The 18,681-nt window shown below is 39.1% G+C and overlaps 3 protein-coding genes and 1 long non-coding RNA gene across 4 annotated transcripts in view; 2 read left to right on the top strand and 2 right to left on the bottom strand.

Moving 5' to 3' along the window:
- The window catches only part of LOC134791042 (uncharacterized), a 30,725-nt gene extending 14,645 nt beyond the window's left edge, over nucleotides 1–16,080 (top strand). The window contains exon 2 of the long non-coding RNA XR_010144240.1: nucleotides 15,491–16,080. This is a non-coding gene — a long non-coding RNA (uncharacterized LOC134791042). The remainder of the gene's footprint in view (nucleotides 1–15,490) is intronic.
- On the bottom strand, nucleotides 41–1,613 carry LOC134790941 (DNA primase large subunit-like). Its single transcript, XM_063761959.1, has one exon. The coding sequence runs from the start codon at nucleotides 1,543–1,545 to the stop codon at nucleotides 49–51; it is 1,497 nt and encodes a 498-aa protein (XP_063618029.1). The 5' UTR covers nucleotides 1,546–1,613; the 3' UTR covers nucleotides 41–48.
- LOC134790905 (endoplasmic reticulum transmembrane helix translocase) lies at nucleotides 2,591–14,433 on the top strand. Its single transcript, XM_063761901.1, has 10 exons — nucleotides 2,591–3,023; nucleotides 3,208–3,297; nucleotides 4,000–4,206; nucleotides 4,664–6,604; nucleotides 7,076–7,316; nucleotides 7,689–7,885; nucleotides 8,626–8,768; nucleotides 10,337–10,469; nucleotides 12,274–12,417; nucleotides 14,137–14,433. Exons 1-10 carry the CDS (start codon nucleotides 2,754–2,756, stop codon nucleotides 14,242–14,244), a joined length of 3,474 nt encoding a protein of 1,157 aa, XP_063617971.1. The 5' UTR covers nucleotides 2,591–2,753; the 3' UTR covers nucleotides 14,245–14,433.
- Nucleotides 16,081–16,195: 115 nt separating the features above from the next.
- LOC134790346 (adult-specific cuticular protein ACP-20-like) lies at nucleotides 16,196–18,306 on the bottom strand. Its single transcript, XM_063761114.1, has 3 exons — nucleotides 18,289–18,306; nucleotides 17,197–17,280; nucleotides 16,196–16,633 (listed from the first exon to the last, which is right to left on the bottom strand). Exons 1-3 carry the CDS (start codon nucleotides 18,304–18,306, stop codon nucleotides 16,196–16,198), a joined length of 540 nt encoding a protein of 179 aa, XP_063617184.1.
- Between the last annotated feature and the right edge of the window lie 375 nt (nucleotides 18,307–18,681).

The raw sequence follows: 18,681 nt of genomic DNA, 5'->3' as shown, positions 1-18,681 counted from the left end.
TATTCACCTAACAGTTGCAAATTTATTGAGATATCAATAGGAATTATTTTAGGAATCTTTCCATTCAGATATTTCATCAAAATCCATGTCTTCAATGTCATTCCCAGGCTCCTTTTTGATAGCTTTGATTTCTTTCTTAATTTGTACTTTATTTTCACCTTTCTTGTCTCCTTGAAGCTTCTGGCTCTCCTCAAAGTACTGATTAGGGTGATTGATACCTAATCCTAGGTCGACATTATGCACAGCATCAAAGTATTTACTGCAGGCTATCTGGAAATGACCCTTTTTGACCATATCTACAACATTGTTTACAGCTTGGGGGTCTAAAGCATATCCTTGTAGTCTATTTTTCAAGCCACTTGGATCACAGTGCTTGAAAGGACAGCCATGGCAGTCACCGGGTCCGACATTATTGCTTATTATCCTCATGCAGCTGAATGGTGAATAATTCTTCTTGCTTCCTTCTTTACCATAATTATACCTGACATTGTAGGCATATTGCTTCTCAAATTTGTCCAATTCCATTATTTTTGTGAACTCTTCCCTCCAGAATCTTAGCGAGTCTTCCAATGTAACTCCAATGCCTTTCAGGTAGAGTCCATATTGGAGTCTTCCTCCGTGTTTGAGATGATGAGCTGATCGCAGCTGCTCATGTAATTGCCTCATACAGAGTGGGAATGATTTCACAGATAGGGAGTCAAGGCTTTCAATAGGTATAACTGCCTTAGTATCACTGTAGTCAGTGCCTGTGTAGGTCTGATGCAATCCTTTCAGCAACCCTACAAGCCTTTCATCATTTTCAACCTCTGAGAGATGTTGTGAAGCAATGGCTAGACTTTGCTTCAAGTGTGTCCGATACTGAGCTGACAGAACTGATATGAAATCCTTATGCGGAATATAAGCATATCCACCACTCAGGTAGGCTTTCCTAGATCTGACAAGGTCCAACACTTCATAGAATTTGACTTTGTAGTATTTTAAATTGTCAACATTTTGATGTGGAGTAGATTCTCTCAGAAAATGAATGATGTTTTCTTTTTCTTCATCTGAGATGTTGGTGTAGCATAGATTGTTTAGTTTGAAAAATTGATCTACTGTTTCGCCTCTCATGATCATAAATCTCATTCGGAATAGTTCCATCTCTCTCGCGATGAACCACCGTCGTAACTCCTCGGTGCGACAGTATGCTAGACGTAATATAAAATGAGCAATATGATCTTTACGTCTCGCCTGCAAATCAGCTTCAGTAGTACCACAAGCGGTCTTTTCACACAGCTTCATGTAGTATTTGATGCCCTGTGTTCTTAATTCATTCAGCACGTAATCCGTCCATTCTTCAGAGTAAATTCGAAGTCCTTTTAAAGTAGTGGCAGTTGCTAAACTTCGGAGAAGTGTTAGTCTCTCCAAAGCCAAGGTTTCAAACTCTTGAAGTGAAATGTTTTCGGTTGGAGGCAGTTTATACATTTGCAGATCGTGCGGATAAGTTTCGACAAGACTGCCGGTAATGGGTGCTCTTGTAGACTTCCTTTTGATTTGGAGATCCATGACGGTTTGTCATCTAATTAAATCCAGGCAATTAAACACACGATTTAGTTTTATAGAGAAAATTTTAGAACGAAATAAAATACGATTGCTAATGCGGTTTACAACGATTTCGCGCTAATTTTTGACACTGACATATTTGACGATTTTGACAGCAACAGGCGCGTTTAGATATCTGGAAATTACTGGAAGTTGATTGTACAAAGACTTGTTCATCCTATTTCGTCTTTACGGGTATGACTAGAATTAAAATGTGTGCTATTTTGTATCAGCCGTAGGAAACAACATAATAAATAAAAAAATATAATGACGCAGAAGACTATCAGTCATGAATCTAGTATTAAACTGGATTGGGCATGAGTGGTGGGGATAACTGACAGAACGGGATAGTCTTACGTATCTTTCAGTAGGAGTAGCAGAGAAAGCGCTATTATTGTTTGTCCTTATCACAGTCTCACATATTTTTTGTTCCCCACCATTTTTTTAGTATGGATAATGGTGGCCAACAAATAAATTCGACCAATCACAGTGTCGCATTTGCGTATGTTTTGTCCCTCACGGAGGCACGCGTATACCACTTCTATACGATTCTACCTTCTATGCTATCAGTACATTTTTCAGTCGATGCGAATGAAATAAATAACTATGGTTTCTGAACGTAATCTAGGGTTGCATGTTAATAAAATACACACTTTCAATCAAAGATTTTGTAAAGTTAGACCAAGAAAAGTCTGCAGCGATTTTGATAGCCCACGCAGTGCAAGTGTTATTTATACGTCATATTTTCATAGAAGTTTGATGTTTAAAATAATACTTGCACTGCGTGGGCTATTAAAATCTCTGCAAACTTTTCTTAGTCTAACTTCTAACCATGTGCCTGGGTTAATATATCTTGAAAATGGTTAAAATCAATAACTGGCGAGATAATGGTTAAATCGCCACGGGCGAGAATAATCTACAAAAGTTAGAAAAGTATGGTATGCTTGAAACGGAATATAAAACGTGTCACGCACGCTCCCTCCTCGACCCCGCCTCTCACCCCTCTATTCTGTCAAGTCTGTAAACTCGGCAAAATCGAATTTTCCGTAGTATTATTTTTTAATTGATTTGTATGAAAGAAATATGCAATAATGCATAACCCTAATTTGTAATTCTAATGGTGACGTGTACAAAAGTAGTTTTAACAAGTTGTTGTTTAAATTAAGTGTATTATGGTGTCTAACGAGATGCAGTCGTCACTGGATGATTTAGTCCAATATACACAGCTATTTAAGCCTGTAGCGACTGTTCTGCAAGGAACAGTGCTGCCCTTTCTCATATTATATCCGGTGATATTTTATTCATGGATTGTGGTGTACGGTTTCGAGGATAACGTGGAGGCTGGGTTCGTGGTCGTCGCTGTCGTGGCCACGATTCAAATCCTCGTTTGTTTATGTTGCTATTGGAGTGTTCACATTCAATGTTTCCTGTCGTGTTCTAAGGTAAGAGATTGTTACCTTGTTTTCTTCTAATGTTTCAATTTATTCTGGTAACCAAAACCTAGTCCATAATAATTGCCTGTACAATGTTTCTAATTTGAAGTATAGAAACATATGCTTAAATAATATTGTGTATCTTAATTTTGTTATAATTATGTATTTTTTACTATGTTTATTTAATTTACAGGTAAAAGACCCCATACAAGCGGAGATTGTCAAAGTTGTTCCAACTCCGAACAATGGATTTTCTGAAATCGTCAAGTTACATCATACTAAGGTAAGTCTCAGAGGTTAAATGTAGTAATCATTATCAAAAGGTGTGAGCCAATTGTTTCGTCTAAATGGTGATAATAGATAAACGTAGTTACCTGGCTTAACAACCTCAAAGCTGTACTCTGATTGCCTAATCATGCATGCCATACAATTAATAACTCTTTATGAGTTTACTTATTTTATTAATAAAGCAATGCTATCAGTTTTATTGTTTCAAATAAATATTGTAAAAGAAAGCAGAATAATAATATTTAATTTAAACAAATGAGCCAGTAAGTTAGGGACCAAATGTTATACTGTAGCAATGGTGTATAACAAATTTCTCCTAATTAGAATAAAAACCATCAAGGAAATCAAGCAGGAAACATGATAATAATTTATTATCACAATGGGTTAGTTTGTAGCACTTTTACCTTTAGGGAAAATACCAGGAACAAAGTTCTACTAGTATATTTTAGGATACAAGTGCGAAAATTAGGAACAGTTGTATTTCAATTTATCGCCACTTGTTGCGAATTACCTTTTCGCACGAGTATTGCATAACGTTTTACAGTACACATGGCTGTTTAAATTTTCGACATATGCACGTATTGTGCCAATTAACGCACTAGGGCGGTAAAGTAGCACCATATATACTGTAAATAGTTAAATACAATTACAGTAATTAAGTTGAGCTTTGTTTTATAATATTTTTTTGAATTTTCAGTCCACAAAGAAAGGCAGTCTCAACCCCGATGTATGGTTCATGTTCCAAAAGAGTAAATATGTTTACGACTGGGATAAGAAGACGTTCAGTACAGTGGAGTTCCCAATCGACAAAACACACGACCACTACTTGGAATCCAAGGGGTATGCAGATGATGAAGCCATTGAAATGGCTGAAAAGGAATTTGGGAAGAATGAGATGATTATGGTAAAGTTTTTTTTTTATTTAGAACACAAACAGTCATAATAAACATGTTAATGTACAAAACTGAGAGATGATACAAATAAACCTGGAGGTTCATTAAACACAATGCCTAAAGGTAAAGGTAAAAGTATTGTTTAAATTACATATTTTGGCCTTGTTTAGAGCCCTTTCAAGCAGTGTTCAGAGCAGGGATTACAAAAGCATGGGATTATCCAGAGATTATTAACTCAAACACTGAGTCAGGTTGAAGGTTTAATTATGGTACAGGCACTCATGGTTTACTTACTCGACTCATGTAATAAAATAATTTTCTATGGTGTCTAGGGAAAAAAAATATTACGTAAACAAACTTAGGGTTTGCAAACTTTTTCACATCTGAAGCAATTCCATTTGTAATCTCTGCTTGTTTTGTTTCAATTTGTATTTCAAATAATGCTTGCGTTGCACGTTTTTGTTTTAGGTGGTACCAGAATTCATGGAGCTATTTAAAGAAAGGGCAACAGCACCATTCTTTGTGTTCCAAGTGTTCTGTGTAGCTCTCTGGTGCCTTGACAAGTACTGGTACTATTCCATATTCACCCTCGTCATGTTGGTCATGTTTGAGTGCACCCTGGTCCAACAACAGCTTAGGAATATGTCAGAAATCAGAAAAATGGGCAACAAGCCGTACAACATTAATGTTTATAGAAACAGGAGATGGCGACAGATGTTAAGTGATCAGTTGGTGCCAGGAGACATTGTCTCCATCACACGTTCCGTCAACGAAAACCTTGTACCATGTGATATAGTTCTGTTAAGAGGTTCCTGTATTGTAGATGAATCTATGTTAACTGGCGAGAGTGTCCCACAAATGAAGGAGCCTCTAGAAAATGAAAAGAACACACAACAGCACTTAGAGCCAGAGGGTGACGGAAAATTACATATACTGTTTGGTGGTACTAAAATTGTACAACATTCGTCACCGAGTAAAACATCAGGTCTGAAAGCACCTGACAATGGATGCATTGGCTATGTCATTCGGACAGGATTTAACACATCACAGGGTAAACTTTTAAGGACCATTTTATTCGGAGTCAAAAGAGTCACTGCCAATAATCTAGAAACCTTTGGGTTTATTTTGTTTTTGTTAATATTCGCGATTGCAGCCGCTGCATATGTTTGGGTGAAGGGCTGTGAGGATCCTACAAGAAATCGTTATAAGTTATTTTTGGAGTGCACTTTGATATTAACATCTGTTGTTCCACCAGAACTGCCTATAGAGTTGTCTTTAGCCGTGAACACATCTTTGCTCTCCCTATCGAAACTAGCAGTATTTTGTACAGAACCATTTAGGATACCGTTTGCTGGTAAAGTTGAAATTTGCTGTTTTGACAAAACCGGCACATTGACCAGCGACAACTTAGTTGTAGAAGGCGTAGCTGGTATTGGCGACCATAAAGACGCCACAGTCATTCCACTCTCTGAAGCTCCTATGGAAACAATACAAGTATTGGCGTCTTGCCACTCACTCGTTCAACTAGACGACGGAATAGTCGGAGATCCATTAGAAAAGGCCACTTTGAAGGCTGCCGAATGGAACCTAACTAAAGGGGACGCTATAGTGCCAAAGAAGGGAAAATCGCCCGGTCTAAAGATCGTCCACAGAAACCACTTCGCAAGTGCCCTTAAAAGGATGTCGGTGATCGCCGGTTACCAGGTGACCGAGCGAGGGTTCATAGAGACTCACTATATCAGCAGCGTCAAGGGCGCGCCAGAAACGATCAAGTCTATGCTGAAAGAGGTTCCTAGTCATTACGAGCACGTTTATTTGACGTTGTCGCGCAGGGGCGCCAGGGTCTTAGCATTAGGTTATAGGAATTTAGGAAAGTTAAGCTCGCAAGAAATCCGTGATTTATCAAGGGAAGATATAGAGACCGATTTGACGTTCGTCGGCTTCGTAATCATTTCGTGTCCTCTGAAAGCGGACTCGAAAAAGGCTATAGCGGAGATAGTTCACGCGTCGCATTCCGTAGTTATGATAACTGGTGACAATCCTTTAACGGCATGTCATGTGGCTAAAGAGTTGAATTTTACGCAAAAGGAAGTACTAATTTTAACTCAAACTAAAGAAGAATGGGGATGGAAGTCTATAGATGAGGAAGTGTTTTTACCAGTACAGCCGTTTAAGAAAAGCAAGCAGTTGACTTCTAAGTTCGATCTGTGTGTTACCGGCGAGGGTCTGAGCCATCTGAATGAGAGTTATTACAAGTTCATGATAGAGCTGATGCCTCACATAAGGGTGTTCGCGCGGTTCGCGCCGAAGCAGAAGGAGTTCGTGGTGGTGACGTTGAAGGCCCTTGGCTATTCGACCCTGATGTGCGGTGATGGTACTAACGATGTGGGAGCGCTGAAACATGCTGATGTAAGTACCAAAATTATTTTTCTATATATAAATATCTGGTATGAATGTATCATGGTTTTGTTTAGGAATAATTACATCATTGGACTTAAATTTGCCCGACCGAATCCTGATTTTTTGTCTAAAAAGAAACCAAAGGTTTGGTTTTGAATCAGGTTCAGCCGAAACTGACCCTAAACAAAAATTTTATAATAAATAGACGTGTTAAAATTGTTTTTGTTATTCTGTATTTACTGGTGAGAACCTGTAATTGGCTTTTTGTATCGCATTTGTAAAACCTATTGACATGTTAACAGCTGTTGGATCTCCGAACAGTAATAAATAATAATTAATGAATAAAATCGTTGAAAAAAAAAATACACAAAGTAACCTAATTAATTCGTGCAAATGGTATAAAAAACCGGCCAAGTGCATGTCGGACGGGTTACTATAAACTATAGCTACATCAAATGAATATTGACCCATTTCATTCAGGTGGGCGTAGCGATCCTCGCAAACGCGCCCGAGCGGCTGCGCGAGCGCCCGGCCCCGGCTCCGGAGTGCGAGCCGCCGCTGCGGCGGCCGCGGGACCCGCGCGAGGCCCGCGCCGAGGCCGCGGCCCGCCTGCGCCGGGCGATGAAGAAGTTGGAAGAAGAGGATCAACCGCAGTTGGTTAGATTAGGGGATGCCAGCGTCGCCGCGCCGTTCACTAGTCGGCTCTCTAGTATTTTGTGCAGTAAGTATTATGATTGTGTTTGAATTGTGATTATTTCATCTTGATGCTTCGATCGTGCGATGAAAAACTTAAACAAATAGACGATCGCAGTTAGCCTTTTCTTTAGTAAAGTTTTTGGCTAACAAGGAACTTGCCGTTGAGAGAGATATGTGCAATTGAAGAATTCATGTAGGTCGTACCTATTATCAGTATTATCATCTTTCTATCTTCCATAAAAGGTCCAATATCAAACATGAATTATCAAACAATAACCAGGGGAGTGTTTTACAACTAGAATTTTCACGACTTTGAAAATTCTAGCACAAATATATCTCAGTATGTGTGACTAGGCGACCTGCTTAAAGTTTTTTTTAAACATAACTTTCTTTACAGTTTGCCACATTATCAAGCAAGGGCGATGCACTCTCGTCACCACTCTCCAAATGTTCAAGATCCTAGCCCTCAACGCCCTTATATTGGCCTACAGTCAATCGGTGTTATATCTAGACGGGATCAAGTTCAGCGACACACAGGCAACCCTACAAAGCTTGCTGTTGGCTTCGTGCTTCTTATTCATATCACGGTCTAAGGTGAGACAGTTGTCCTAGATTTACTATATTCTTATCAACTCACCTGGTTGTTATCACGCAAAGCTAACTACTACTCCAATATTATATTAGAAATAGAAAACCTCGTTCGAATCCATCTATTTATTTGTTTCGCCTATCAGTTCAGGGATCGGCCAACTTAAAAAAAAGCACCTGCTGCATTCATCTGCTTATGAAATCTCAAAGTGGCATAAATAAGAATTTGATTGGTCTAAATAACCCGATTGATCCTTTTTTGGGAGACCAGTAGTAGAGCTCAAATTGTACTTTAAAAGTGCCGCAGTCGCTTCGCAAGCCCCGCTTTTCCCACCCCAGAGACAGTTTGCTATTGACTTTATATATGGTATTTGACTGTCCTCTAACCAAATACCATGGGCAAGTGGAGGATTTTACCACCTTAACCAGAAGCGGTACAGTAGTTAAAAACTGTAAATCTCTGAAGTAGAGTAACACAAAAAGCCATACGAAAAAAAAAGTTTGCTGTATGATATATACCTAAAGGTTTCCTCCTTTGTCTGAGATACCTATTAGAAAAATATATATTTTGAATATATCACACGGTAAGCCAATTCAAGAAAGTATCGAGTACTCGAAGTAATTTTTTTATTACTTCTGATAAAGCTATGACGCGGATGTTTGGCGTGACAGCATTTGACCTTTTGGTGAAATGTCCCGTATGATTTTATGTTTTCCAGCATTAAACATGTGCATTTCCCTTCCAGCCTCTAAAGCAGCTGTCGAAACAACGCCCACTGCCGAACATCTTCAACGTGTACACGATAATGACGGTGCTCACACAGTTCGCGGTGCACTTCCTCTGTCTGGTTTACTTAGTCCGTGAGGCCACCGAGCGGTCGCCTGGCAGGTAATATAAAACTAAGAATTACAATATGTTAGAAACTAAGAAGCACGTAAAAAATTATGAAATTGCTGCTTGGTCCTTTTAGAGTCATACGACAATTTTAATTTATAATGATATTTCATTTATCTCCAAAATTATGTAGTTAGATAATCAGCGTTACCGACACTGAGTGCTAAGAGAGGAAACATGAATTCTACTAAAAAACTAGATTTATAGACGCAGTCATGATTTGCTTAGCTAGGATTTTTTTTATTTCATCTAGTGGCTGTATACAGGTATAACCTGTTTTGGAACGGGCGAATATTCCTTTTGCTACATTAAAATATATCGACAATTACCGACGACATTTCACCTCCAGGAAAATTCGAACGTACTCTGATATCAGTATAACATATAACTGATTTCATTCAGTTATCTTGCATTTCACTCGTACTTGTACGTACATGAATTGGCGCGGGCGCGATACAGACGCACGATAACTAAATAACATGATTCAAATATCAGCACGTATTTTTGCACATGGGAACGCATCCACAAACAATTTTTTTTTAATTTTAACCATATTGTTTAAACATGAAGAAAACATTTTAAAGGAGATTTTACGTGGGTTGGTTCCTGTTTGCAAAATTACGTCCCATAGGGTATTATACTGTATTTAAAATAAATTATTTTACACCATGCATGAAATTATTAGAAAAACACAGATAGGAGTTATTTTTAAACACAAGTTCTAGGGTGTTTCATTTTTCCGAATTTTCGATTTTCATCTGACTTTGCTCGAATTCTTGTTCCAACTGATAAAAAAATATTATACGTTAAAAAAAATTAAAATCGGTCAACATTTAGAGGTTGCACAACTTCAACAAAGATTTTTCAAATAACCAACGACTCTACATCGGAGGGTAGAAAATGGTTTAAGCGGCTACCATTAAAGCGGAGAGTAGTGTGATACTGAACCTTCTACATATAAATACATTTTAAAATTAGTAGTAAACTTGGATTTTGGTTACTCGATAAATGTTCTAATTATGATTTTTCAGTTTTTCCACCTGTTTCCAAAGGAAAAGTGCTTTTATCGTGTTTTAGAAGCAAAATTCAGTTTTCTCATTCGATTTTAGTATCAGTTCATTATATTTTGTCATTTTAGAACATAGTTCATTTTCACGCAATGTATGGGGTTCTAACTCTACCTTTTCAACTTGTGCAACCTCTAAACGTTATTCAATTCTTTTGAAAATTGAAATAGATAGTTTTTACTGTGGGGAGACTCCATTGGTGAGCAAAGTCAGGAAAAATATTACAACTTTTTTTTCTCCATACAAAAGTGAATCACCCTAACAAGTTCTATTTAATAAATCGGATAGAAGTATAAAAAGTAGGAGAGTTGATCGTGACGTCACGATGTAATGTTTCATATAAATTCCATATTAGCAAATCGTTTTGACAGTTCTAAAAAAGTAACTGATTTGACTAGTAGGAAAATACCCTATTCTGACGTCACAAATTGGTCTGCTTGTCTCCAAACTGTCCGATTTTACCTCGTCGCCAAATGTATATGTTTCCACCCATAGAGACACGAAGCCGAAGTTAGACATGGACTTGGCGGAGGACGAGGAGCGCGAGTTCGCGCCCGACCTGCTCAACAGCACCGTCTACATCATATCCATGGCGCTGCAGATATCCACGTTCGCGATCAACTATAGGGTGAGTACTTGGCATTATCTATACCTCATAGATGGTAGGATCCTATAGATGTGCTATACGCGTGCGTCCGTGAGGGACAAAACATACGCAGTGCGACACTCTGATTGGTCGAATTTATTTGTTGCCCACCATAAACCATAGTAAATTTAAGGTGGGGAACAAAAACAATTTGAGACTGTGACAAGGATTAACAATAATAGCGCTTTCGCTGCTACTCTTACTGAAAGATACATACGACTATTCCGTTCGGTCATTTCCCCCCACCCCTCATGCCTGATCCAGTTTAATACTAGATTCATGCTATACCTACATCTCATAAAGCAAAGTCCCCCGCCGCGTCTGTCTGTTCACGATAAACTCAAAACTTTTTTTTTATGTTTTTTTTTTAAGGGGTTTTGTCACGCAGTGACAATGTCACCCCCGTTATGAGATCTAATAGTAATAATGATGTAGTAGTGAAGTATTACCTACACCACTACATCACATTTAAGTATAGTTTGCACATCAACCTGGCCTCGTCTGATAGTGGCGATGCCAGGACGATGTTGCAACTACCTATGTTGGTAGATTTAATAAATGTCATGTCATTCCTCAGCGCCTCATTACGGACACATTCCATCAACACATGGTGAACATCTTCTATTTTATCGCACTCTTGGCAATTTGGTGAAGCCGCTAGTTTCATCAGGTGCTTGAATTTGTTTGACGAAATGTGCCCGGAACGAAGTCTGAGGAGTGATACTACCTGTTTCCTGCTAAACTTTTTGTCAAACCAGGGGACTTGAGGGGGCTGACATTGAACTGTTCGGTACCAGATTCCTTTAGTGAGAGACCGCTTATCAAAGTATTCCCTCCACATCTGCCTGCAACTAATCCTAACTTTACCTAGTACTTCGCTGTGAACTGGTATACAGCGGTATGGAATACCGTTGGTTATTGCAAGTTTTGCTGCTCGGTCAGCCTCCTCGTTACCCATGGTGCCAACATGAGAAGGTATCCACTGTACAATCACTTCCCTATTTAGTGTACGAAGTTTGTTGATGGATTCAAGGATGGTGTAGGCTATCGGATGCCCTCGACTGCTCGAGGGTAACCGAGCCAAATGTGAAAGGGCACTCCTTGCGTCTGACAAAATTACACATTTGTTATGGTCTATAGACTCTACATATGACAACGCTTCGGCTATGGCAATAAGTTCACAGTGCATAATAGATATATCAGCTTGTACGTTAAACTTTCCCCGGAAATCCACCTGAGGGTCAAAAAAAGCCGCCCCACATCCTTGTTTCTCCTTGGACCCATCAGTAAACAGTTTATAAAATGAGCTATACTTACTTTCTAAGAGATCATTACATATCCTATATAAATCAATTTGGTTCACATGTGTTTTGGCAGTCTCTAAACCCTCTATAAAAACATATATATTATTTGATAAATCGTAGCTACTTATCCAACTATTCATAGAACAAAGAAAAAGCCGCTACTCATTGAAACTTATAACTCAAAACTATTGAATGGATTTTCATGCCGTTTCCACCCATCAATAGAGTGATTCTTGAGGAAGATTTAGGTGTATAATTTGTTGAGGTTTACCCGTGTGAAGCCGGGGCGGGTCGCTAGTAATTAACTATTACTAAATTGGGAAAACACATTTATAGATTTTTAGCCTGACAAGATTCTATTTGGCCCTGAGCCCTAGTGTAGCTACAAGTAGCTTACATATGGCAATAATGTGCGTACGTCATGTATATGATAACTAAAATGCACCTCTATGTACCTTAACCTAAGGTTGATGTTCGCACAGGGCGAGCCGTTCATGGAAGGCCTACGAGACAACAAGCCCCTACTGTACAGCATCGTGGTGTCCGGCGGCGCCGTGTTAGCGCTGGCTGCGGGAATACTGCCAGATCTTTCCAGTATGTTCGAGATTGTCTACTTCCCGCCAGATGTAAGTGATATTGAACTCTATTACCGTAGGTTACGGTTGATGTTCGCACAGGGCGAGCCGTTCATGGAAGGCCTACGAGACAACAAGCCGCTGCTGTACAGTATCGTGGTGTCCGGCGGCGCCGTGTTGGCGCTGGCTGCGGGAATACTGCCAGATCTTTCCAGTATGTTCGAGATCGTCTACTTCCCGCCCGATGTAAGTGATATTGAACTCTATTACCGTAAGTTACGGTTGATATTCGCACCAGGGCGAGCCGTTCATGGAAGGCCTACGAGACAACAAGCCTCTACTGTACAGCATCGTGGTGTCTGACGGCGCCGTTTTGGTGTTGGCCGCAGGGATACTTCCCGATCTGTCTAGTATGTTGGACTCTATTACTCTACGTTACGGTTGTAAGTCGCATAGGGTGAGCCGTTCATGGAAGGCTTACGAGGCAGCAAACGGGCATGAGAGAGGCAGATCCTATGCTTCCCGCCCGATGTAAGTTATATTGAACTCTACTTATACTATATAAGGTGGATACATTGGCCTAAAATAGGATCCCGGATTCAAGTAGAGGGGAGAGTAGAGTCCAGACTGTCCAGACTATGCTATTTGCCGTTTGAATATGGACGCGTACAACTTTTCTTTATGCAATAAGCGCTAACTTACCTAAAACATCAAGAATATTGTTATAGTCCTACAGAAACTACTGTCTCGTCTTATCTACCTGTTCGTGCTTGTTGGCGGTCTAGCATGAGTTGCGTTTTTGCGACTCTATACATCTAGCGTGACTTCAAGTATGGACTAGCGCGCGAGAACGCAACTTATGCTAGACCGCCTGAAGTGGTGCGACTTGTTGTTTTTAACAAGCTTTTATTAGGTCGACCTGTATGTAACTAACATGTAATGGAATCTAAGGTAACTAATTTAACTATCTTCCAAGGATCGTAGCGTCATGAAAATTGGCAGCTGTATGTAGTTCTGATGACAATGCAATAATATGGTACTGTCGAACTGATCTGATGATGGACACAGGAGGTGGCCATAGGAACTCCGTGATGAAACAACGCAACCTAATTGTGTTAGGGGTTTTTAGAATTGTCTCGATGAGTATTAGTTGTTTGTCGTAAGAAAAGTACAGTCAGCGATAAAAGCTTGTACCAAAAAAGAATTTTTTGCCAAAAACGTAATATATCTATTATGAGCATCAAACTAACTAATTGACCATTGATGCTACTTATCTCGTTGCAATAACGCTTACAACTGGTCTGATACCTAAACTGGAGATACTATTAGGTCATTACCTATGAAATTGGCGTTTTGTTCGGAGAATTTCAACGAAACACGAATTTCCATACAATTAATTTTGCGGATATTTTTTTGATGGCTAATTCAAACCAAACAAAATTTTTCCAGTAATTTTTGACACCTTTAAGGTATGTTTTCAATATCTCCATTTCTTGAAAATTGGTACCATTAGAAAAATATAAGTAATTTTAATACTCGAACCGACAGCACATGAAAAGACCTATTTTCAAGGCTTAATTCTGAACACTTAACAATAAAAAATAACAATTAATTGTATGTAAAATCGTTGTTTATTGAGTGCACTGTAGTTTTATTGTAATTGTGTATGTACTTTTGTAAAAAAAAAAACAAGGATCAGACTTATATCTATGAACAAAAACGCCAATTTCATAGGTAAGGACCTAATATTTAAGTTAATGTTTGTTTCAGTACCGGCTCATCCTAGTCCAAGTCCTAATAGCGGACATGGTGTTCGCGTACCTAGTCGACCGCGCCTGCCTCTGGCTGTTCGGCGAAGGCCGCTCGCTCGCGACCTAGCGTCTGGTCTCAAGCTGTTTTGTACGCTCGCATATTGTATTAAGGTTAATTTTTAACGTATCGGAATGAGAATCGACTACTATGGTAACATTACCATAACATTAACATTAACATGTATTGATTGGTAAATGATTGGTGGCATGGGTTGTGCATATACGGTTTTTTCATCCCTAATGCTCTAGTTTCCTAGGATAGCGGTGCCGTCATTTAGCGGCCGTCTCCATACAAATACTACGACGTCCATATTTAGCCGTATTATTTTGTATGGAGACAGCCGCTATATGACGGCACCGCTATCCTAGGAAAATCGATCTTTAGCCAGATTTCCCGAGTATTATAATTGTAGCCCCTTGGCGACCGGCGTCCTACACGTAATATATTATGTACATGTACATACATATACATATGTACATGGCCCCGATCAAGTTTTCAGTTCAGGAGGGAAGGAAGGTCATACTGAATAAATGATACTATAGGACCAACTCGAAACCGCGTAAATAATGTTGGTTCTACCGTAGAAAACACCGACATCCGATCAGTCAAAATGTATGAAACAGCCTATTTTTTTCGCGATTTTGAGGTTTATCCCATCTTAAAAATTGTTCTATTTCAACCTAACAATTACTAAATATGTATGGGCCTCCGTCTTAGATAGTGCCCAAAAAGTTTCGAATCATTTTTATATAATTCTACCTTTACCAGTAGGGTATTCTCTTACTAGTACACTTTCTTTTTTAGAACTGTCAAAACGATTTGCTAATATGGAATTTATATAAAACAGTACTTACACAATGACGTTACGGTCAACTCACCTGCTTTTTGTTATAATTCTATTCGATTTATCAAATAGAATCTGTTGATTCATTTTATGCATGGTGTGAAATAATTTATATTAAACACAGCAAATACCCTATTATACCATAATGGACAATGATTCCAGCAGAAAAATCAATGGTCAAGAGGTTGTGGTGAGGAGGTGCCTTTTAAAACTCTCCTCTTCAGTTAGTATAAAGAGAAAAGTACGATTTTATAATTTTAAGTATTTTAACAAAAATCAGCTCGTACAGGAGTAGTTTATTTTCTTTCCGATACGGTTATTGTTTATATAGAAATTCGTATCGGTCACCGTGAGGGTTGATCTCGTATCGAGACTCGATATGACGCTCAAATATATTATTGCATTTACCTGTAAGTATGCCGAGTAGGGCTCGCACTTTTAATCGCTACTTTGAATCACACAACAAAGTTCATCAATAACTACTAATGGCGTTATTCATAAACGCGTTACTGGTCAGAATTAACTATAATCGTTTGTCTGTATCTGTCATTTTGACTTATGTATTTGTAAGAAAGGGATAAAATATAATTTAACTAAATCAGGCCCATAAAGTTTTATGAATAAGGGGGTAAGTTGATACAAAGAACGATGTTTTTTTAACCCTTTGAACATGTGCGACGCGTCATCGTCATCATGAATCTTGTCGTGCACGAATGTTGATATTGGGCTGTTGCCGGTTGACATCTTTGGTGGTGGTGGATGGTAACGCCGGGTTTTAACCGGTTAACCCGGGTTAATGAATGGTGCAAGTGGCCCTTAGTGACTTTTGGTTGTCAAAATATACTGAAAGTAAAATTTTAATTAATTACTTAATTTCTCTTGCATTGATGTTACTTATTGTGGCGATACGGTCTAGCGACTATTAGTGTCGGGCCCCAGTTAATGAATGTGTCAGTGTAATTCTATTTATGTACCTACCTACTAAATGTGTAGTAAATTATTAAAGCATTGTCTATTTTGGGCCCGAGGCATGTAAGAAAATAAAGTTTTCTGACAAACACTTAATTTTATTTAGATCCTGATCATGCTGCTGAGTATTGAGACTTGAGACACTATTGTTTTCACATTTGAATTTCACAGTCAATTCATAGGCGAAAACACAGTATTATACAACTAGTGTTTCCAAAGGCCGGCGTCTAATCCTCCTAATCCGAGTCCCGCGAGCTCAAGGCCGAGGCCGCCTTTGAGTCCGAGGCCGCCAAGTCCGAGTCCGCCAAGTCCGAGTCCGGCTAGTTCAAGTCCGAGACCGCCTTTAAGTCCGATGGGGGCGATGTTGATAGGTTCAATGATAGCCTTGCTGACAACGGGGGCGACGGCTACCGGGGCAACAGCGAGTTGCGCGGGGTGGGCAGCGGGGCCAATGCGCTTAACAACAGCGTTGAAACCGGTGACAGGGTCGGCGGTGTAGTCTACCACACGGATGGTGCCGTCGGGCTCAGACAGCGAGTAGGAGCCCTTGACGACGCCGCCTGCGCGCTGTTCGGACTGGGCCTTGTTGTCGCCGGTCAGAGGATCGTTGACTGCGTAGTTGAAGCCGTAGGACGGGTTCGACTAAAAAAAACATCGTAATGTATCTGGGCTATTACAAGGAAGATTGTGCTTGGATGGCCTTTTTATACTTGGCTGTGGATAAGACACTATAGTCTGTATCTTTAGGTATTTATATAAAAGTAAACAAAATCTACCCTCTAAAGAAACTGCTCCTTTTAGCGTTGAGGGTAGATGAAAACATTACATGATCAAATAATGTAGGTTAAAGTCAGGTCGTTCAGTGACATATTCACTATATTCAGGTGGTTTTGTATTTGGTTGGTTAATCAGTAAATGTTATAACTACCCGAAAATGTACAAATGATTTGTTTACTTTTATTTAAATACCTAAAGAAACAGAGTATAGTCACATTCTGATATGGATGAAAACGCGGGAAAAATGCATGATTTATGCATTGCAATAAACGTTACAACTGCAGCTAAGGTGCTATTTAGAAGTCGTTATATCGCACTCAAATAATTAATTTAACACAATACCTACAAAAGTTCGCATTCAGGAAAAATAAAACACAATGTAAGTACCTAAACAGAAGTTGAAACAAAAACTGAACCAGTTATCTTACCACACTGCCGACTTCAACGCCGATGCCTTGGCTGATGATGCCGCCGGACGGGGCGCTGTGGGCGGCTCCCAGCAGGCAAACAATCTACAACAAAATGTAGGCAATTATTCATAGACACAAAAATCTGCCGGAAGTTAGACGCCGAAGTTAGTTAGACCTTGGTAATATGGTTGTCGTCAGTAGATTAGGCGTCGTGTCGTACTTTCTCAATTAAAAACCTAAATATATAATTAACCAATTGGCTTAACGAATAACACCGCCGCATCCTACATGGGAACAGTAGACGCAGCAGAAAGCTGTCGCCATTGTTTACCTACCTATTGTTTTTAAGATATTTATTATTGTAGGTATAGTTACATACCTAAGGCACATGTTAGGCCTTAGTTGCCTAAATAAATGATTTTTATTTTACCCCTATTTAAGAGCAAAACATTTTTACTGGCTTGTAATTAGTAGGTTAGTGTTTTAGGAAGTTTTTTTCATTGCCTCAGCGTAATTACGTCTAGGATGATGTTATACAGGAACAACTAATGGAAGTTGCTGGTTTCAGCTCAGTTTAGTGCTTTATCTCCATAGCAATGAAGTTTTATCATAAAACTGGACGCCCAAAGTAATTTTAAATACGACACTGAAAAAAATATCTTCTGAAATTTCTGAGAGAACATCAAAAGTCCGATAAATAAAGTGCCGACTGCACCAGTGTAAGAATTAACCGGATAGGGTCTTGTAACAGGAGTAAACTACATATTTTTTAACTAACTACTTTCCTTACTTAGGTACGTAAAACCAACCATCTATAGTCCAGTAGATACTACAACTATGACCATAAGTTTAACACGTAATTTTGTATCAATAGCAATTATCCTTTTTGATGTTGTTAGAGTTTTATTTTCAATTTATGAAAATATTACCTATTTCGGTAGTAGAATTGCAAGTGCTACATCCAAATAAAACATCACATCCGAAGATATCAGAGTTAGTTATGGACCATACGGTAACCATATATTTTTATAGTTTCTTTAGTTTAAAGTTTGAACCAATCTCTCTATTATATGCGCGTGTTGTAGGGCACATGCACAGAAAAAAACTCACCGTAACGTAGTGAAGCATGTTGATATTTCCAAGGGTTCACTGAATTGGTCCTCAAGCAGCAATTGCAGTATGATGTCCTGTCGGTAAACCAATTCGCTTATATACTGCAGCATGAGCCAATAGCCAATACGTTACCCTTCGGATGTTCACGCTCATTGGGTATTCCAATAGATGCGCTGGAACGTTTTCGTAACGTGCGCCTTAGTCAAATGCGATCCGTTGTTTCATCAGATTTTTCAAACCAGTATTTTCAAACTTTTTCATGACGTGACATGACATGAGAACACTTTCGGCGACCCCCATTGGCATGAATAATTTTTCGCGCTCTTAGCTGTTTCCATTGTTTTGTATTTTTTTCTTTTACGTCGACTTGCGAGCCCCCTATACTATAGG

This window comes from Cydia splendana, chromosome 5 (genome assembly GCF_910591565.1).
Source record: "Cydia splendana chromosome 5, ilCydSple1.2, whole genome shotgun sequence".
Classification (NCBI taxonomy): Eukaryota; Metazoa; Arthropoda; class Insecta; order Lepidoptera; family Tortricidae; genus Cydia; species Cydia splendana.
The sequence above is the reverse complement of the archived record's forward strand: the minus strand, read 5'-3'. Positions and strand labels throughout refer to the sequence as shown.

Excerpts from the sequence above, each read along its gene's own strand:
- LOC134790905 (XM_063761901.1), top strand. The coding sequence starts at position 2,754 with ATGGTGTCTAACGAGATGCAGTCGTCACTGGATGATTTAGTCCAATAT. Across the intron at positions 3,024-3,207 it reads GTTTCCTGTCGTGTTCTAAG|GTAAAAGACCCCATACAAGC; the intron begins GTAAGAGATTGT and ends TTTAATTTACAG. Across the intron at positions 10,470-12,273 it reads CGTTCGCGATCAACTATAGG|GGCGAGCCGTTCATGGAAGG; the intron begins GTGAGTACTTGG and ends ATGTTCGCACAG.
- LOC134790941 (XM_063761959.1), bottom strand. The coding sequence starts at position 1,545 with ATGGATCTCCAAATCAAAAGGAAGTCTACAAGAGCACCCATTACCGGC.
- LOC134790346 (XM_063761114.1), bottom strand. Across the intron at positions 16,634-17,196 it reads GCGTTGAAGTCGGCAGTGTG|TCGAACCCGTCCTACGGCTT; the intron begins GTAAGATAACTG and ends TGTTTTTTTTAG.